Source organism: Eptatretus burgeri, chromosome 3 (genome assembly GCF_056783735.1).
Source record: "Eptatretus burgeri isolate ZD-2024b chromosome 3, Ebu_testis_v1, whole genome shotgun sequence".
NCBI classification, from domain to species: Eukaryota; Metazoa; Chordata; class Myxini; order Myxiniformes; family Myxinidae; genus Eptatretus; species Eptatretus burgeri.
In genome coordinates, this window is record NC_140963.1 from 63,874,065 (window position 1) to 63,891,849 (window position 17,785).

At 48.4% G+C, this 17,785-nt stretch overlaps 1 protein-coding gene across 2 annotated transcripts in view; it reads right to left on the reverse strand.

Annotated features, from left to right (window-relative positions):
* Nucleotides 1-17,785, reverse strand: part of LOC147030063 (1-phosphatidylinositol 4,5-bisphosphate phosphodiesterase delta-4-like) — a 125,114-nt gene that overhangs the window by 86,927 nt on the left and 20,402 nt on the right. The window contains exon 3 of one of the 2 annotated variants that reach the window (XM_085873775.1): nt 2,439-2,661. The exons of the other annotated variant lie outside the window; for it this stretch is intronic. Coding sequence (XP_085729901.1) covers nt 2,439-2,661 — 223 coding nt within the window. The remainder of the gene's footprint in view (nt 1-2,438; nt 2,662-17,785) is intronic. 2 annotated transcript variants of the gene reach the window in all.

Genomic DNA, 17,785 nt, shown 5'->3' on the forward strand with positions numbered 1-17,785 from the left:
TCGCGGTTGATTAGCGACCTGCCGCGACATGAAATTACTTCTGTGCGATGGCCTGCAATTCCCAGTGAGTCCAGAGAGGAACCAGGGGCAGCCCTGTGTGTTTGTCTGTCTGATTGTGTTCGTTGAGCGGCAGCCTATTAATTATATTATATTATAACCGCACTAGAAATTGAAGTGTCAACATCACCGTCATACCGAAGGAAAAAAAACCAGGGAGTCTGGAACACTGACGCTAACCATTACCTCGACATGTTTCGACTTATGAGTAACTTACAAGTAACTTTTGTCGACGTGTGTCAACGATCGCATATCGTGCGTACAACTTATTCCCATCGCATGCGGAACATGTGAGGCATACGGCAAGCACGTCGTAAAATTTTTAACACGTTTAAAATATCAAGATGTACTCCACTTACTACGACGTATGATAGCGTACTTTTGCGTTCTATTCACATATACCAAACTTACCTATACCGTATTCGACGTGCGCCAGCGTTTTAGACGCATTTTTCAGAGGTCGGTATATGCTGGCAAGATCGCCAAGGTGTGACTGTGATGTTGACACTTCCATTTCTCCAGCGGTTATGATTTGAATCATTGTGCGGCAGCCCTTTAATAGGCTACGCCACGTGATCGTCGGCAATACGTGCAGCGCGCTATGCATAAGTTAGACTATCGTTGGGCAGAGGTTGTGAACGCCGACAACAGGCTAAGCATTCGTTGGTATAAGTTATCTATAACACAACGAAACGTTCTGTGTCTGTTACTAATACGTTGTGCATAAGACCAAGTCGTTATGAATACGTCCGAATCTTAAAAAAACATCAAAAGTTCAACGTAAGCCAGCATTTTGCATACATTTTGATACGTTGCCATTGCTGGCTAAAACATCAAGGTGTGACTGGGCCTTAAGTTGGGTAAGGTAACTCATTATTATAATATTTCAGAAAAATTAATTAAATAGCAAAGAGAGGAGGCGATACTGAGTGTTGCTAATATCTAACGGATGGCAATAGCATGTGATGGAATTATTGCAGTCATCAGTCAGCTGTTACCCATAAGACGGTAGAATGGTATGATGGTATATTTTTGGATATATAAAGTCTGTATAGATTTTAATGAGACACCCCATCCGTGTATGTACTGTTATGTGGAAAAGGGGGGGGGGCATAGGTAGACTTTGGTAAGTGTGGTATGATTCATGTGATTGGAGTAGGTTCGATTGCCATGTAATAAGGACCTGTCAGATGAAGTCATTTTGTTACACGTGACGCTGAGGAGGCAGTGTATCTAATTTATGGACAGGCGAATCAGGGTAAAAAAATTTTTGCAGAAACAACTCCTGTTTACAGGTGGGACCAGGTGAGGACTTCCCATTACAAAAGGTACATGGAAAAGCGTCACACATGCTTTAAAAGGATCATCTTGATCTGTCTGGTCAGTGTGCGCAGGCCATGGTGGCGCAGTGTGATCTGGGGCCCGGAAGAGGCATTCAGCCTTTATTTTTCATTGGGGCTGCTCTGTGGGCAGGATGACCTGGAGGAGGACTCCTACCAGAAGGACAGAGGGGAGCGAAGAAGAAACGATTGGAGAAAGCACGGAGGATGAGTAGGAAGAAGAAGCACCTTAAGAGGGTACTAAAGGGCACACCAGAGCTCCCGGCATGCAGAAGGAGAGTGAGGACGCAGTTCAGTCGAGGTTTTGCTTGGTCCTTGGCTTTGGCTTACATTGTTGCTGGTTCACTCACTTCATCGTCAGCTCACTTCATAGCTGTCTCAGTTTTGTCTTTGCTCAGGATATCTCTCTGACACATGGGCACTGTTTCCGAGCTACACCATTGCCACGCACTCCATGCATTGCTAAAGGGAAGTCCTCGCGTGCATTATTCTATTGTTGTACGAGTGCAATCTGTGGCGCCTATTGTGGGTTAGGTTTTTACGTCTGTCTCATCCTTGTACATAAGTTTGCAAGTACATAAGCGACCTTGGGGAATGGTAAAGAGTAGGTTAAAGAGAATGCAGTAATTAGAAACCGTTCGGCCATTCGGGAGACACAATATCTCGCCGCAGGTGGCCCGTGTTATCCGAGGCTGTCTGACGTGACACTGCTAACTACCCTACCACAGACAGTCTTCCACATTGTAAATCTTAAAGACCTAATCAAGTCTCTCACCTGCAATTGTCAGAACCAATCAATCATTTCAGCTAATCAATTCTCTCCAGCTGGAACAGAATTATATAATTATGAGAATTGTCCAAGTAATAATTTTGCAGAGTCGTCGAAACCCAAGTCGTCAAGCTCATTACCATTTCCCACTCAATTTATTTTTAATCAAGTAAAGTAAAAATGTTTTCTCATAACATATCTTGAAGGGCGATGGATATATTGTGCTGTAAAATAAGTTGTATTGAAATGTTTTGTAGCTGTTGCAAGGATATGTGTCATGGCGCTCCTGAGGCCCCATTCTGTCCATGTTGGCCACGAGCTTACCGAGGCCAGACATCCAGTGCTGGGCCTCAGCTGCTGTTTCAGCTGCAAGATCCAGATTACTACGACGGCCACGAAAGACAATGGTGAAACAGCGTTCTGGGGCAACAGAACTCTTCTCCAAAACCTTTGACTGATGACCTTCACGTACTGCCTCGATGTCATCCATTGAAACTGCCAAAAGACACCAAAGCTTTCAAGTTTAAAAATTACACTGGGTGCATCATAAATAATTTTCAGAGCTTGTCATGAAACTAGACAATATTTATTTCCTATATTTCTGAAGAAATTACCTTTTGGAGAATGATTAATAGTTTAGTATTATTATTATTATTATTATTAGCTCACCTTGACTTTAGTCAGGTCTTGGTGGGCCCCAAAATATCCCCCAAATAGGCATTTGCTCTCTTTTCCGAAACTACACACACAATTACGATGAAACTTGACTGCAACATCGGTTCGGATCTTCACAAAAATTAAATACATTCTTCCTTGTGTCACTCCCACCTGTCTGTCCACCATGTTTCGGTTGAATCCATCCATAACTTTTTGAGATATTGTGCTATACATGGTTTTGGCCATGTCTCTCAATGGTGAAGAATCACTTAAGAATTCTCAAATCTGGATTCGGATTCGGATCCTCACTAAAATCAAGCATTGCTGTCCTTGGCCGGTCACCTACATACACAAAAAATTCAGAACGATTGCTTGAAAACTGTGGCCAAAAATCGTGTGACAAACACAGACAGACAGATAAGCAGATGAAAAATCACTCATAGAGTGACACGTGACGAAATGTAACGGCACGCGGTGGAGAACATACCTCCACCAGGTGAACAGTTTACATTGTGTATCCCACAGACAGGCCGGATCTGTGTCTGGACTTTAACCAAACTCCAATCGGCTTGTCTTGTCACCTAACCAAATGATGCACCTAGTTTTGTCAAAACTCGTCCACAACTTTTTGAGATGTCATGCTATACCTAGTTTTTGGCCCTATCTCTCAATGGTGAAGAATCACTTCAAAAATAATGCTCGTATCTGGATATGGATCCGGATCTTCACCAAAATTGAATCAATTCTTCCTCGTGACACTCCCAACCTGTCCACCAAGCTTCATTCGAATCCATCCAGAACATTTTGATATATCATGCAATATCGTTTTAGCCCTATATTTCAATGGTGAAGAATTAGTTAAAAATAAAACAAGCAGTCATAGACTCGTACTTACGAAATCGTCAACTTGACTCCTGACCTTGTCTAATAAAAGCTGTCTCTAGAGAAGGTAGCGACGCAAACTAGAAGTTTCTACGATGATTCTGTACCAAACCATCAAAAATCGAATGTTTGACCTCACTGTGACCTTGACCTTTGACCGATTTTGACCAAAATCTAATCAGCACTAGCCATCACCCTCCTGAATCACGTGGTGTAATTTGCATTGGTAGCTTCTTCCGTTCGAGTTCTCGAGCCTACAAACAAACACACACACACAAACAAACACACAAACAGAGGACGGAAGTCATCAATATACTAACCTAATCTTTAGATTTCGTAAGTAATAAACAGACAGACTGACAGGGGTGAAAACATCACCTCCGTTCACCTTTGGTGGGTGGAGGTAATTATGCATTAATTGTTGACTGTCTCAAATATATTTCAACAAACACCAGATGTTCAGTCGGGCTCGTAGGATGGCCTAAAGGAGCCGTCTAGCCTGGGTTTGCATTTTGGCCCAGCGATAAACCGTCATAATGGTGTCTCGCAGGCAGGGCGAGGCATCAAGATGTGTGCCGTCCCTCAGATGGACGTTAAACTTGGTGCTCCCTCTGCTGGCATTAGTTAGTGTTCGTTGAAAATCCGATGGTGTCTTCTTGATAAGTAGGCGAGCTATCGCCGACACCATGGACAAATTCCAAATTCCTGCCCGAACCAACAGAGGGTGTTGCATCAGCAGCACAGCCACACTCTCAGTCAATGATGCTACTCACAGCCATGGGCTACATTTGAAAGAATAACAATAATCTACTCAGTCGAAAAGCCTGATATACAAGGTTATGATGGTACTCTGTGAGAATCCAATGTCTTCACAGACATTGGATGACACAGATTTTGGCCTTTTTGGGATCAAAACAGCAGAAAACGTTTTTTTCTGCTCTGAGCAAGAGCTTGAGTTTGCTTGTTTATATGATCTGTCAAGGGGACTTGGGGGAAGAACTGCTTTTTCAACTGAAGCATTTTAGCAGTGATTGCAAGTTGCCTTGAGAATGAAGCCAACCAGAAAGTGTCGACTGGCTTCGCATCAGACCCCTCCCTGCAAGTCGTACGGAACATGAGACAACTGTGTTTTTAACCAAAAGAGACATGAATGTTCTTCGACATCAATTTCAGTTTTCAGTTGAAATCCAAAACCTTTTTAAAACCTTTGCCTTCATCTGAGGTTGAACTCAACTTTTAGGATCTCAGCTGAGACTTCTTCCCACGAGGCCACCACCATGCAAATTCATGAGCTCATTTGAGATATTTTTGTTTACACACTTTGAGGGTAGGGAGTGATATTTTCTTTAAAATGTGATGCAGTTACCTCGAATATTAATTCAAACACCAACCGAAAGCGAAAGAAAGCAGCAGAATAATTTGAGAGAAGCACAATTAGTGAAGGTAAGATGAATGCAGAATAATGAGGTTCATGGTGGGACATTAAACAATTAAGATTTGTTATGGATCCACAGTGTTGGTGAAAGAATGAAAGAAACTTCATCACCCAGATGTAACCTTCTCACATAATTTAACTTCAAGATGAGAGAAGAGGAAAGTCTAAACACTTGAATCTATGAAGTTTCACATTATGTTGGACATATCGTCGAAAGTCCAAATATATCGATATCCTCAAGGGACGACAGCGATACTCAGTTCGCACCATATTACCTTTGATATTTACCTTCGAACCTCAGATATGGGTGAATCGAATATTTAGTCCCGAACCAGGCATCAGCCCATTTGGGGGCTTTACATTTGGGTTTTGTTGGGTGGTCGCGAGACTACCGTTATTCTCAGGTTTTCCGTCTGTCTGTCTGTCTGTTTGTTTGTATGTAATGGACAGCTCTGGAGGCCAGAGGAGTCAAGCGATTTTGATGAAACTTGACAGGTAGGTTCATACCAGGAACTAGTTGTATGCTTTTGAGCACCGTTGCTATGGACGCCACCGTTGCCTAGCAACGGGACTTTGAAATTTTTGAAAAAATCCGAAAAATATTTATATATATATATATATATATATATTTTTTTCGAAAATCAAAAATCGGCTTCCGCCCTTTTATGCGCACTATAATCAACCTGTTTGTCAAAAATTTTCAGCCCGGTCCATCAAAAACTATGATTAGTATGCAATTATATCGCGACCACCCATGTCGCCTACCGGCTCGTCTGTTTGTTTGTTTGTAATGGAGAGCTATGGAGGCCAGAGAAGTCAACCGATTTTGATCAAACTTGACTGGTAGGTTCATACCAGGATCGAGTTGTATGCATTTGAGCACCGTTGCTATGGACGCCATCGTTGCGAGCAACGGGACTGAAAGTTTTGAAAAAAAATCTGAAATTTTTTTTTTCGAAAATCAAAAATCGGCTTCCGCGCTTTTATGCGCACTATAATCAAACTCTTTGTCCAAAATTTTCAGCCCGATCCGTCAAAAACTGTATGACTAGTATGCAATTATATAGCAACCACCTATGTCACCTACCGACTTGTCAGTCCATCTGTTTGGAGATTCTACTCAAAAATGACGGGACTAATAGTGTTACGTGGAAGGGAGGGGTGGGATCTTTAGCTAGACTGTGGTGAGTATGGTCCGTGTGTTTGGCGTAGGTTAGATTGCTATGTAATAGGGATCTGTCTGAGTGAGTCGTTTGTTACAAGCGACGCTGAGAAGGCAGCGTATGTAATATATAGACAAGGTAGACATTAATTATGTATGTGTACCTCTTCTTTGTAAGTGGGGCGAGGTAACGACTGTGTGTGTGTGTGCCAGCCTATCTTGAAAGTGTGTGCCAGCCATGGTGTTGCAGTGGACTTTTGAGGCCAGAAGTAAAGATGGTACATTTATTTTTATTGGTGCCGCCCCTGTGGGTGGCACCTGAGAGGACGATTCCGCCAGGAGGAAGAAAACTCTGCCCACCGGCAGAGAACCAGGAGAGGCCAGGTGTGGAAGGAGAACGAGCAAGTGGTCCACAGTGGAGCTTGTAAGGCAGTTCATGAAGCAGAAATCATTCTGGTTTGCTCTGAAGAAGTTTGGGGATGGACCCAAGCTGGTATCACCCTGCCTTTGGAGAGGGTAAGGAGCCACCGTGCCTTTGCAGAGAAGAAGACCTCACACAGGAGAGCTCCACATGCACAGAGTGCAAAGAAGCACTTTGAGGAGGAAGAAGAAGGGCCGAACAGGAGGCCTTGTTTGGGAAAAGCACAAAGAAGACTTCATGGCCTGGTTGAAGGACTACTCATTGCTGGCCTTGCTCATGGATGTTTGACTTTGTCTTTGGACAACATCGTCACTCGCTCTTGTCTTGCACCTGGTTTCTAAAGCAGGCTGTGCAGAGTCCTACATCCACCCTGCACATCATAGACAAAAGGGAACTGGCTCGCCTGCGTTATTATCTTGTTGTACAAGTGTGTTTTGTGGGGCCGAAAGTGGGTTAGGATTTGAGCTTTTATGTCTCACCATTGTATACATAAGCTTGCGTGTTCCCATTCTCCTCCTTATGTCTTTTTACTCACATGGTTTGTTTCATTTATTGTAGTGTCTTGTCGACCCTCTTCCCTGTGCTATTCAATACAAAATAAATCCTTTAAAAGGTAAGAAAACGTGTTCGAGACATCTCCTTCCTGTGTGTGCCATCGATTTGGGCTCATTTGGGTGACCTTGTGGAACGGTAAAGTGGAGTAATTATTGAACACAGTGCCATAACGGACCGTTTGGACCATCTCTCGGAACGAAAGGTCCCAGCTCTGAAGAATCCTGTGTTCACGGGTACTCGGACGTGACAATATCTCATATTTGGCACACGGATGCAATAACATCTGTGCATGAACCAGTCAAAGGATTTTATTATCGGAGCAAAAATCATGAAGGACACTATTTTATTTTTCGAATTTTGATTTAAAAAAATTGAAATTTATGGCAGAGAACAGTTTAGGACTGTATATACTTTTGGGAACCAGTATTTATAATATATAATCTTTAACATATCCACTACCAACACTCAACTTTGAATTATTTATATATTTGGGGAATTTTACCATCTTCACCACCAACATACAATTTTCATGATCATCATCATCATCATCGTGCCAAAATTAAATGAATTTAGCCACTGTGCTGGTGATAGCTGAGCTTGTCTACTCTTCATGAGAGACGAGCCTAAGTTTGAATCCGGACTCAACTATAAACTGTCATCCTGGTGTGTGCCTTCCCTCGGATGGACGTTAAACCGGCCTCCCATTTGCCGGCATTCGTTGGTGAACGTTAAAAACATGACAGTGTCCTTTGCAAAGATTAAGCGAGTCATCGCTGGCACCATGGCCAAGTCCCAAATTCCTGCTCTAACCTACAGGGGCATTGCATCAGTGGCACTATGGGCGTTGATTGGTGGGGGACGGGGGGGGGACATTTCCCCCCCCCACTCTTTATCAAGGGGGGGACAACATATCGATTGTCCCCCTCCCCCCACTTTTTTCATTGAACGTAAGTTACGTAACACAAAACGAGCTGCTCTAGTACAACCAGGCCGAGATGCTCCTCAAATACAAGAATAACTTTTTAAATCTCTATAATTCCAGCAATCTCTGTGTGCATGTTTGTCTGTGGGCATGTTTGTCTGCGACCGCTGTTTCTCGACAACCCCTGGTCCGATCTACTTGAAACTTGCCAGGTATATTGCTGGGGACACGAGGATGTGCCTTTTCAGGTTTTGAAATTAATCGGACAAGTGGTTCCCAAGTTATGGTCTCCGTACTCGCAAGCCGTTTGCATCTGCTTTGGCTTTGGGAGTTGGACAAAACCATTTCACGTAAATAGAGAGGGGGGGGGGGGTTGCCCAATATAGAGCCTCTCTGGATCTTTACTTTTTGCCAAAAACAACAAAAGAAAAAGAACCGTTAGTTTTATTGGTCTATTATAGTTCTATTAAAGATGATAGGTTAACAATTCAACATTGAGAATCCGTGCTTCCCGAGCCATGGTCTCCCATCGGCCAAGCGTCCATAGCGACATCACTTTTTGATCCTTCGATGTCGGCTCTTCCTATCATTGCGAAGCAGAATTCGCCAAGCCTTGGATTGTTCAACCACTAACAGGGAACGTGACCTGGACATTTTGAGGTATGTTGGGACATTTTCGGACTTTGTATCGTCATTTTATGAGTGTTTAAAGAAATCGCAGATTCATGGCCCGGAGCGCCATGCCTCGGATAGTGTTAGGCCGCAACGGCTCGGGGTCCCTTTAGCGACCAAAATAGTTTATTTCACCTTTCTAACTTATATCGCTGGATACCTGATATTTATTGCCTGCACGATGATGTGTGTGTTTAATTTTTGTGACTTTGCACCGTCGAGTTATAAGCCAATAAAAGATTTCACGGCCTGGTATGCTGATTGAGATGGTGGAGCTTGTGCAAGAAGACGCGGTTTCACTCTACCGGCTCGCACGAACAAACGGAAAGATATTTTGAAATTCTGTTTTCATATTTCGCAGTCGATAACAATGGCCTAAATCCCAACATTGAAAACCGGGTGAAAATCGAAGGAAAGTGGCTTTTTTGGCTATATATATATATACTGTATATATATATATATATATATATATATATATATATATATATACATATATATATATATACATATATATATACATATATATATATATATATATATATATATACATAAATATACATAAGCCTGGTGTTGGCGCAGTGGTTAGGGCAGCGGCTTGGGATCAAAAAGGTCCTGAGTTCAAGCCCCGTTGGGCCACTGAATTAATACACCAGGGGGTTGACTCAGCCTGTCATCCTTCCGAGGTCGGCAAAATGAGTACCAGTATACTGGGCCGGTGTATACCCCGGTTAAAATAGGTGTAGCATATCCCTGTGTCGTAAGAGGCGACCAGGGTTGCGTCAGGAAGGGCATCCGGCGTAAAACATGTGCCAAATCACGATGCGGATCATACGGATGATCCGCTGTGGCGACCCCTCATGGGAGCAGCCGAAAGAAGAAGAAGAAGATATATATATATATATATATATATATATATATATATATATATATATATATATATATATATATATTGTTGTGGTTGACGAAATTCGCAAACCACCATTCAGGTCCCGTAGGTGAGATATCTCTGTAAGTATATGTGTAGTTAGCCCAAACCCGTTGTTTATAGGGAATAAATGTCATTCATTCGGGCTGCGACCCTTTTAGATAGCCGTTTTTCTTTTACTATCTTTATTTTGGACCAACCGCCATTACTACCACCACAACCACCACCAACCGCATCTCGACAACCACAGCCACCTTCTCCAGAACCGCCTTCACAACATCCACCTTCTCCACAACCGCTTTCACACAACAACCACCAACCGCAATGCCGCTTCACAACAACAACAACGCCAACAGCCACGACCTTTACCGTCACAACTCGCTCTCGCAATCATCGCATCACCGCCATCCCAAGCGTCGCAATGGCCATCATCGCCACAATGGACCCTCCACCGTCTTCACCTCTCCTCCTTCTGCCGCCATTCGCGCGCCGCTTGTGGGCACCGATCCTGGACTCGTACAGGGCGCGCACCGAGCAGCGGGTGCAAAAAGCGGCCTTTCCGAGAAATCTGGATCAAGAATGATTCACGCCCACTTTTCCTCCGTCCAATGGGGGAGTGTGGCTCCGCCCCCGAGCCATTCCTGATCCAAAAATCTGCATATGATTTCTCCTGTCGGACTATAAAGCGCCGAGCGCGGGGCGAATTTGGTGGAGTTGAGAAGAGAGAAGAGTTGGAGAGTTGTGGCGGCGGCGAAATCAGTCGAGAGAGTGTCTGTCGGGGTCCGGAGAGTCTGGAGAAGCCAAGGAGCTTTGTGGAGGTCTGCGCTCGTGTCAGAGTCGGGGAGCTGCGGAGAGGGGAGGCTGGGAACGCGGTCGAGGTCGCAGTGGAGTCGCCCGTCGCGGGACCCAAGCCAGCCAGATATCCTCTTTCCCCCGAGCATCAACAACCCCCCCCTGTGTCCCCCCCCGCGCTGAGATAGTGTGAGAAGGGGGCCCCGTTCCCACCCCATTCCAGGCAGTGCCAGCGAGGCCCGCGGAGTCGGGGCGCCGCTGCCATTTTGCGGCTCATCACCAGACGGGTAGGCTCGACGTGGTCTCGGCCCCAGGCCCGTCTGCCCCCTTATCGTTGAGGGTGGCCCCTTTTTCTTTTGCTTTGGAGTATATGTGTTGTCGGCGCCGTCTGTGAAGTAAAACTGTGTAAGTGTTGTCGTGTGCTCGCGTAGTCGGTAGTAGATCTGCATTGTGTTTCTTTTGTTGCAATTGCTTTTGGTGCGTAATTGTTGTTTCTTCTTTTGTTACATAATTTTGGTAGTTGTATATGTGTGCTTTCCGTTTGCCGCGGAATAAATGTGCTTTATGTTGAACTGTTTCTCCCGTTTCACTTCGTCTTTTCTCTAATTGAATCTCCATCTTACTTCACGTAAAGGGTTGGTCGTGGGCTAAATACGCCCGATAATTAATCGGAACCGTCAAGGTTGACGATAACACCGCTCGGTTATCCCGATTGTACGGAACGGGTCGCTTAAAGTGGCCCGTGTCCGAAGTCGACCTGCGGCGAGGTGCGATCGCCCGGTCTACCCTCCGTGTGGGTACTTAGGTAGGTCGAATTTGGCGAACAACCCTATCCCACGCGGGGGGCCGATTGGCACGATCGTGGTGAGGCCGAAAGGTCCACCCGTGACTAGTTCCCGGCGTTAGTCCGAGAGGGTCACGACTGGATTGTCCGTCCGGTGGGCGACGTGCCGCGATTCGAGTTACGTGGCCGCTCGCACGCCGGTGGGCGCGAATTAGCAACACTGTTGTCAGGAGTGGGACACAAACCCATCCCCATCCTCGCGGCACTGGTATCGGAGAGCGGGAAAACGGGCTCTCCTATCTCCAGCTAAATTCACGGGAATCGGTCCAGGAGTGAGAGGAGCGACCCCCGATTCCCTCCAAATTACGAGCGATTCAAATTAACCCTTTACGAGAAATAAGATGGCGTCTCAAGGCGAGCGGGAGCCGGGGGTATTAGAAATGGATTTAGAATGTGTAGAATCCATGGTCCAGGATGAAAACCCCGTGCAGGAAATGTTGGTTGTGCAGGAACACGAACTCCCCCAACTGAACCCAGAGCCCGAAATAGGTGCGGCGGCGGCTGCGGTGTATGACACCTCCCCTCCCCCTCTCCACCAAAACCCTTCCCCGATCCCTGCCGAAACGGCTCACCCAAACGCACCCGACATGGCCCAGCTATGCGCCATGCTGGCAGGAATCAGTGGGGACATGCACGAAATGAAAACGAAAATGGATACAAACACAAACGAAATAAAAGGCATGAACAAGAAAATGAACGAAGTGAAAACAAAAATGGATACAAACACGAACGAAATAAAACGCATGAACGAAAAGATGGTTACAAACACAAACGAAGTGAAGGTGAATATGGAAACAAACGCACTCAAAATGAAGGAAGAAATGAAAGAGCTGCGGGGTGAGACGCAGAACATGGGCCGAAGCCTGCAGGCGGGCATGAAGGCAGTGACCAGGGAGCTTAAAATGGTGACGCCACGTGTGGGAGCGAACGAGCTGGGAGGGAGTGCAACGGCTGTCAGGCCCGCGGTGGAGGCGGGTGACAAAGTAATTCGGGAGACGTGTTGGGCGAGGGTCGTGACGGAAAAAGTGATGGTGACCGAGAGGGAAAAACTAATTGGGGTGACGGAGACGTGCACGAGGGAGATAACAAGGGAAGAGACGGAAATAATAGTTGAGACAAGGGAGATAACAAGGGAAGAGGTGACTGAGTTGGCAGAGACACGGGAGATGGGAACGATAGAGGGAAGACTACACGATGAAGACGGGGATAGAGACGCACACACACACACGGAGGTAGTGGAGGATAATGGGGGTGAGCTGGTGGACTGGTTAGAGACCCGGTGCGAGCAGCGAGATAGCCTCCTCCAGGAACGAGGGGAGGGAGTATGCCCCCTTGAGGCGAATCACGACCAGGTGGGTCCGGTCGTGCTTTGCGAGGTCGAGGGGAGGAGTGCTGTAGACAGGTGCACGGAGAGCTTGGGGGTATAGAGGCCCCGGAGACCCTTGTGGGGACACGAATCCCCAGTGTGGTTGTCCCGGTGTGTGTGGTGCAAGGTGTGAGTGTGCCCCCGTGTGTGGAAGCGACCCCGTGTGTGAGTGGTGTGGTGGCAGGTGTGCCGAGGAGCATGCTTCCCAGCACGCCGTGTGTGGATGAGACACCGCGGGCGAGTGCCCACGCGTGTGCGAGTGAGGCACGGTGTGTGAGCGAAATGGCACGAGTGAGTGGAGCCACATGTGCGAGGGAGGTGGCATGCGTGAGTGATCGGCCGAGTGCAAGGGCGACAGTGTGTGTGAGGTCGCTGTGTGTAAGGGAGATGTCGGTCGGCATGCGGGAGCAAGCAGCCGCGTCTCCCGGGGTGAATGTGATGGAGTGGAGAGTGAGCGTCGTAACACGCGGGAGTGCGTGGTTGGATTGGAGACGACGACTGCGACAGAGGGACAAAAGCCGAGTAGCGGCTGTAGATGTTTTGCGCACCGTGCCGGGTTCACCCAGCAACGAGCGCGAGGTCCGTGCTGTGCAACGCACGAGGCCCCCACGTGCTCGCTTGCGGGAGTGAAGTCCCGGTCCGGAAACGCACGCGGTGGATTTGCCGATCCCGCGGACGGACAAAGTTTCGGCAGGATTTCGCATTTGGACCGGATGGGTTCTCCACGCGGGTGTGTGTGTTAAGCTCCAACGGGCAGAGCACATGTGTTCGCGTGGGGAACCCCTCGAGACGTGGGGCTTGTGTTTTTTTTTATGCGCACGGTGACATCATGGCTGCACGTGGGGTTGGAATCCGGCAGGAGGGGTATCCCTGCCGGATGGTACCGTCCAAGGAGGGACGAGGTACACGTGCAGCTGCATGACGTCACGGGCAGGTGCAAAGTGCGCGAGCTGTGAGTTGCCGCGCTGGTGCTGCGCATGTGGGAAAAGGAAAAGCAAGCCTCACTTTCGGGTGCACAGAATTCCTGGGCAAGGGGTGGAAGACCCCCTTGACCTGGGCACAGGATGGAAACTAGTTAGGGGGAAGGGTTAGCAGAGTTAGACCGGCTCCATGGGGCAGGGGTAAGTCCTCATGGGGCCCGTGGAATGGATTAGTTAGAGGGGTTTTAGTTGAGATTTAGGTTGGGAAAATGATTTTTAATGAAATTATTTTGGAGGACAGTTACAGACAGTGAATGTTTAGAGGGGACGTAGCTTAGCTACGTAGTGTTAAATGGAACGTGCTGTAGTTTAAGGGACGACGTGGGAGCACGAGTTAGTTAGGGGATGTAGTTAGAAGGATGGCAGAGTTCAGCGGTGTGTGTGTTGAAGAGTTGGTGAGTTGAGTGGAAACGTGTGCTTGTTGAGTGAGTGAGGCCAGCGGGTCTGTGTGAGTGGAGCGAATGGGGAAATCATGGTGCGATGAGTGATTGGGGGGAGGAGTGACTCCCGCTCAAGGGACCCCCGGGGTCAGTGTAGAGTGAGTTAGGGGGTTAGTTAAATTGAAAAATGGAGGTCGTTTTGCTGTTGGTGGGAGTGTAGGTTCGAAACCCATTTGGAGGGGTGCAGGAGCCCTGTTGACAGGCTGGGAGCGTGGCTGCGAAAGGTGAGTATCGCTGAGTGGGTACCCCGGGCACCAGGCTAGTCGGCCGTGGTAGGCCAAGGGCCCATGGGGGGGTCGGGATAGCGTAGTGGGCACGGGTGCGCCTGCTTGGTGCGGGGGCCCGGGGCGCCATTAGCCGCGTGGGCAGTGTTGTGGGCTTGGGTGACCCTCGGAAAGGGGCCCGGGAAGCCAGCCTGCCACGTGTGCGTTTCAGGGGAGGTGCACTCCCCGGTGTTTAGGGAGCTGGTAGGCTCGGAGGCAGTGTAGTGCCCGGGGGTGCCATAGCTGGAGATTCGGCAGAGGGTAGTGTCTGCCAAGGGGAGCCACGCGTCCCAGCCATGAGACCGTGTGAGGGCACGGAGAGAAAATTGGGGGGCGAGGCCCGAAATTTGAGAGGACACCAACACAGGCGACGGGAATCTGGGTTGTTAGAACCAATAGTTTAAGCAAGAGGCGCTTGTTGAAAGCCCCGGGGTAGTTTAACAGTTAAATGGATAGGGTAGAATAGGAAGTGTACCCCTCCGCACCATCCATCCCCTCGCTCTCATTGTGGGCCGCTGGACCCACTTTGTGTTATAGATCGCTGAAGTCTGGGGAGGCCATTCTGGGGCTTCGTTGGGCCTCGGCACAGGACGCTTGCTGTCCCTTATTCTCCTCCGGGAAGGGAACGTAGGGGTTGGGAGTAGGCTAGGTGACAGGATAGGTTAGCCGAACAAGGACAGTAAAGGTGGTTAGGGGACGATTTATAGTGGGGAAGTAAAATAAAAACAACAAAAAAAATAAGTTGGGGCTAAATTGGGTTTTACAAATTAAGGGAGTGGGTATGGACAGTGATAGGCAAAGGCGATAGGTTGGGAGGGAGACCGTAGGGGAGGTCCGAGCCTGCCTTCCGAGTGGCCAGCACCACCGCACTCCCTCCACCAACCTCCACTGAACGGCAAAGGCTGGCCAGCTTCATCTGCTGGCTGTGTTGCTGCAAGGCCTGTGCCGGCCCACTTCATCTGCCGGTTGGCTGTTTTTCTTCAAGGCCTGTGCCGGCCAGTTCGTCTGCCGGCTGTGTTTGCCTGCAGCGGCCTTCTTCTGCAGGCTGTGTTTGCCTGCTCACCTTTGCCATGCCATGCCCACTGCCCCTGTTCACCAGCCCCGTTCAATTTTTGCTTTGCCCCCCCCCCCCCTGTTCATTGCCATGTGCGCCAGGATCAAAGCAACAGTTTGCAAGCTGCAAGAACTGCCCTGTTGGCAGCTACAACACGGGCCTGCAGTGGCGGCCCATGCACCGTGTTTGCATCCATCCATCCATCCGTTGTGTTCCTTGCGTGTGCCACTTGAGCTGGCACGGAGACTGCGTTTGTGCAGCCCATGCACCGTTGTGGTTCACTGCGTTCAGTTCAAAGGGAGAGGCTTTGGACTGCGTGTGTGCAGCCGGCCACATTCCCTGTCACCTGCATTGTTTGAGCCAGAGACTTCATGCGAGCAGCCTGGCTCCCTGCAAACTGCTTTCTTTTTGCAGAGTCCATTGATCCTGGGCCATGGTTTAGTGTAATATTTGTAAGTTAAGGTTAAGATGTACTGTAAATATGAGTGCGCCCCAGCATGTATGTCTTAGCGCCGGCAATTTTATTTAAGTCGTCCGTGTGAGTGGGTTTGTTCAGTTAGTTACTCAGCCCTCAGGTTATTTATTTTGGGGACACGAATACCATGAATGTCGCACTCAGGGATCCGTAGGTAAAATGTACTAGGGGAGAACGACACATGATGGCACACGAAAATTTGACGACTCGGGACGAGTCTGTAAAAAGGGGAGGGGGTAGTGTTGTGGTTGACGAAATTCGCAAACCACCATTCAGGTCCCGTAGGTGAGATATCTCTGTAAGCATATGTGTAGTTAGCCCAAACCCGTTGTTTAGAGGGAATAAATGTCATTCATTCGGGCTGCGACCCTTTTAGATAGCCGTTTTTCTTTTACTATCTTTATTTTGGACCAACCGCCATTACTACCACCACAACCACCACCAACCGCATCTCGACAACCACAGCCACCTTCTCCAGAACCGCCTTCACAACATCCACCTTCTCCACAACCACTTTCACACAACAACCACCAACCGCAACGCCGCTTCACAACAACAACAACGCCAACAGCCACGACCTTTACCGTCACAACTCGCTCTCGCAATCATCGCATCACCGCCATCCCAAGCGTCGCAATGGCCATCATCGCCACAATGGACCCTCCACCGTCTTCACCTCTCCTCCTTCTGCCGCCATTCCCGCGCCGCTTGTGGGCACCGATCCTGGACTCGTACAGGGCGCGCACCGAGCAGCGGGTGCAAAAAGCGGCCTTTCCGAGAAATCGGATCAAGAATGATTCACGCCCACTTTTCCTCCGTCCAATGGGGGAGCGTGGCTCCGCCCCTGAGCCGTTCCTGATCCAAAAATCTGCATATGATTTCTCCTGTCGGACTATAAAGCGCCGAGCGCGGGGCGAATTTGGTGGAGTTGAGAAGAGAGAAGAGTTGGAGAGTTGTGGCGGCGGCGAAATCAGTCGAGAGAGTGTCTGTCGGGGTCCGGAGAGTCTGGAGAAGCCAAGGAGCTTTGTGGAGGTCTGCGCTCGTGTCAGAGTCGGGGAGCTGCGGAGAGGGGAGGCCGGGAACGCGGTCGAGGTCGCAGTGGAGTCGCCCGTCGCGGGACCCAAGCCAGCCAGATATCCTCTTTCCCCCGAGCATCAACAACCCCCCCCTGTTTCCCCCCCGCGCTGAGATAGTGTGAGAAGGGGGCCCCGTTCCCACCCCATTCCAGGCAGTGCCAGCGAGGCCCGCGGAGTCGGGGCGCCGCCGCCATTTTGCGGCTCATCACCAGACGGGTAGGCTCGACGCGGTCTCGGCCCCAGGCCCGTCTGCCCCCTTATCGTTGAGGGTGGCCCCTTTTTCTTTTGCTTTGGAGTATATGTGTTGTCGGCGCCGTCTGTGAAGTAAAACTGTGTAAGTGTTGCCGTGTGCTCGCGTAGTCGGTAGTAGATCTGCATTGTGTTTCTTTTGTTGCAATTGCTTTTGGTGCGTAATTGTTGTTTCTTCTTTTGTTACATTTGCTTTTGGTGCATAATTTTGGTAATTTTATATGTGTGCTTTCGGTTTGCCGCGGAATAAATGTGCTTTATGTTGAACTGTTTCTCCCGTTTCGCTTCGTCTTTTCTCTAATTGAATCTCCATCTTACTTCACGTAAAGGGTTGGTCGTGGGCTAAATACGCCCGATAATTAATCGGAACCGTCGAGGTTGACGATAACACCGCTCGGTTATCCCGATAGTACGGAACGGGTAGCTTAAAGTGGCCCGTGTCCGAAGTC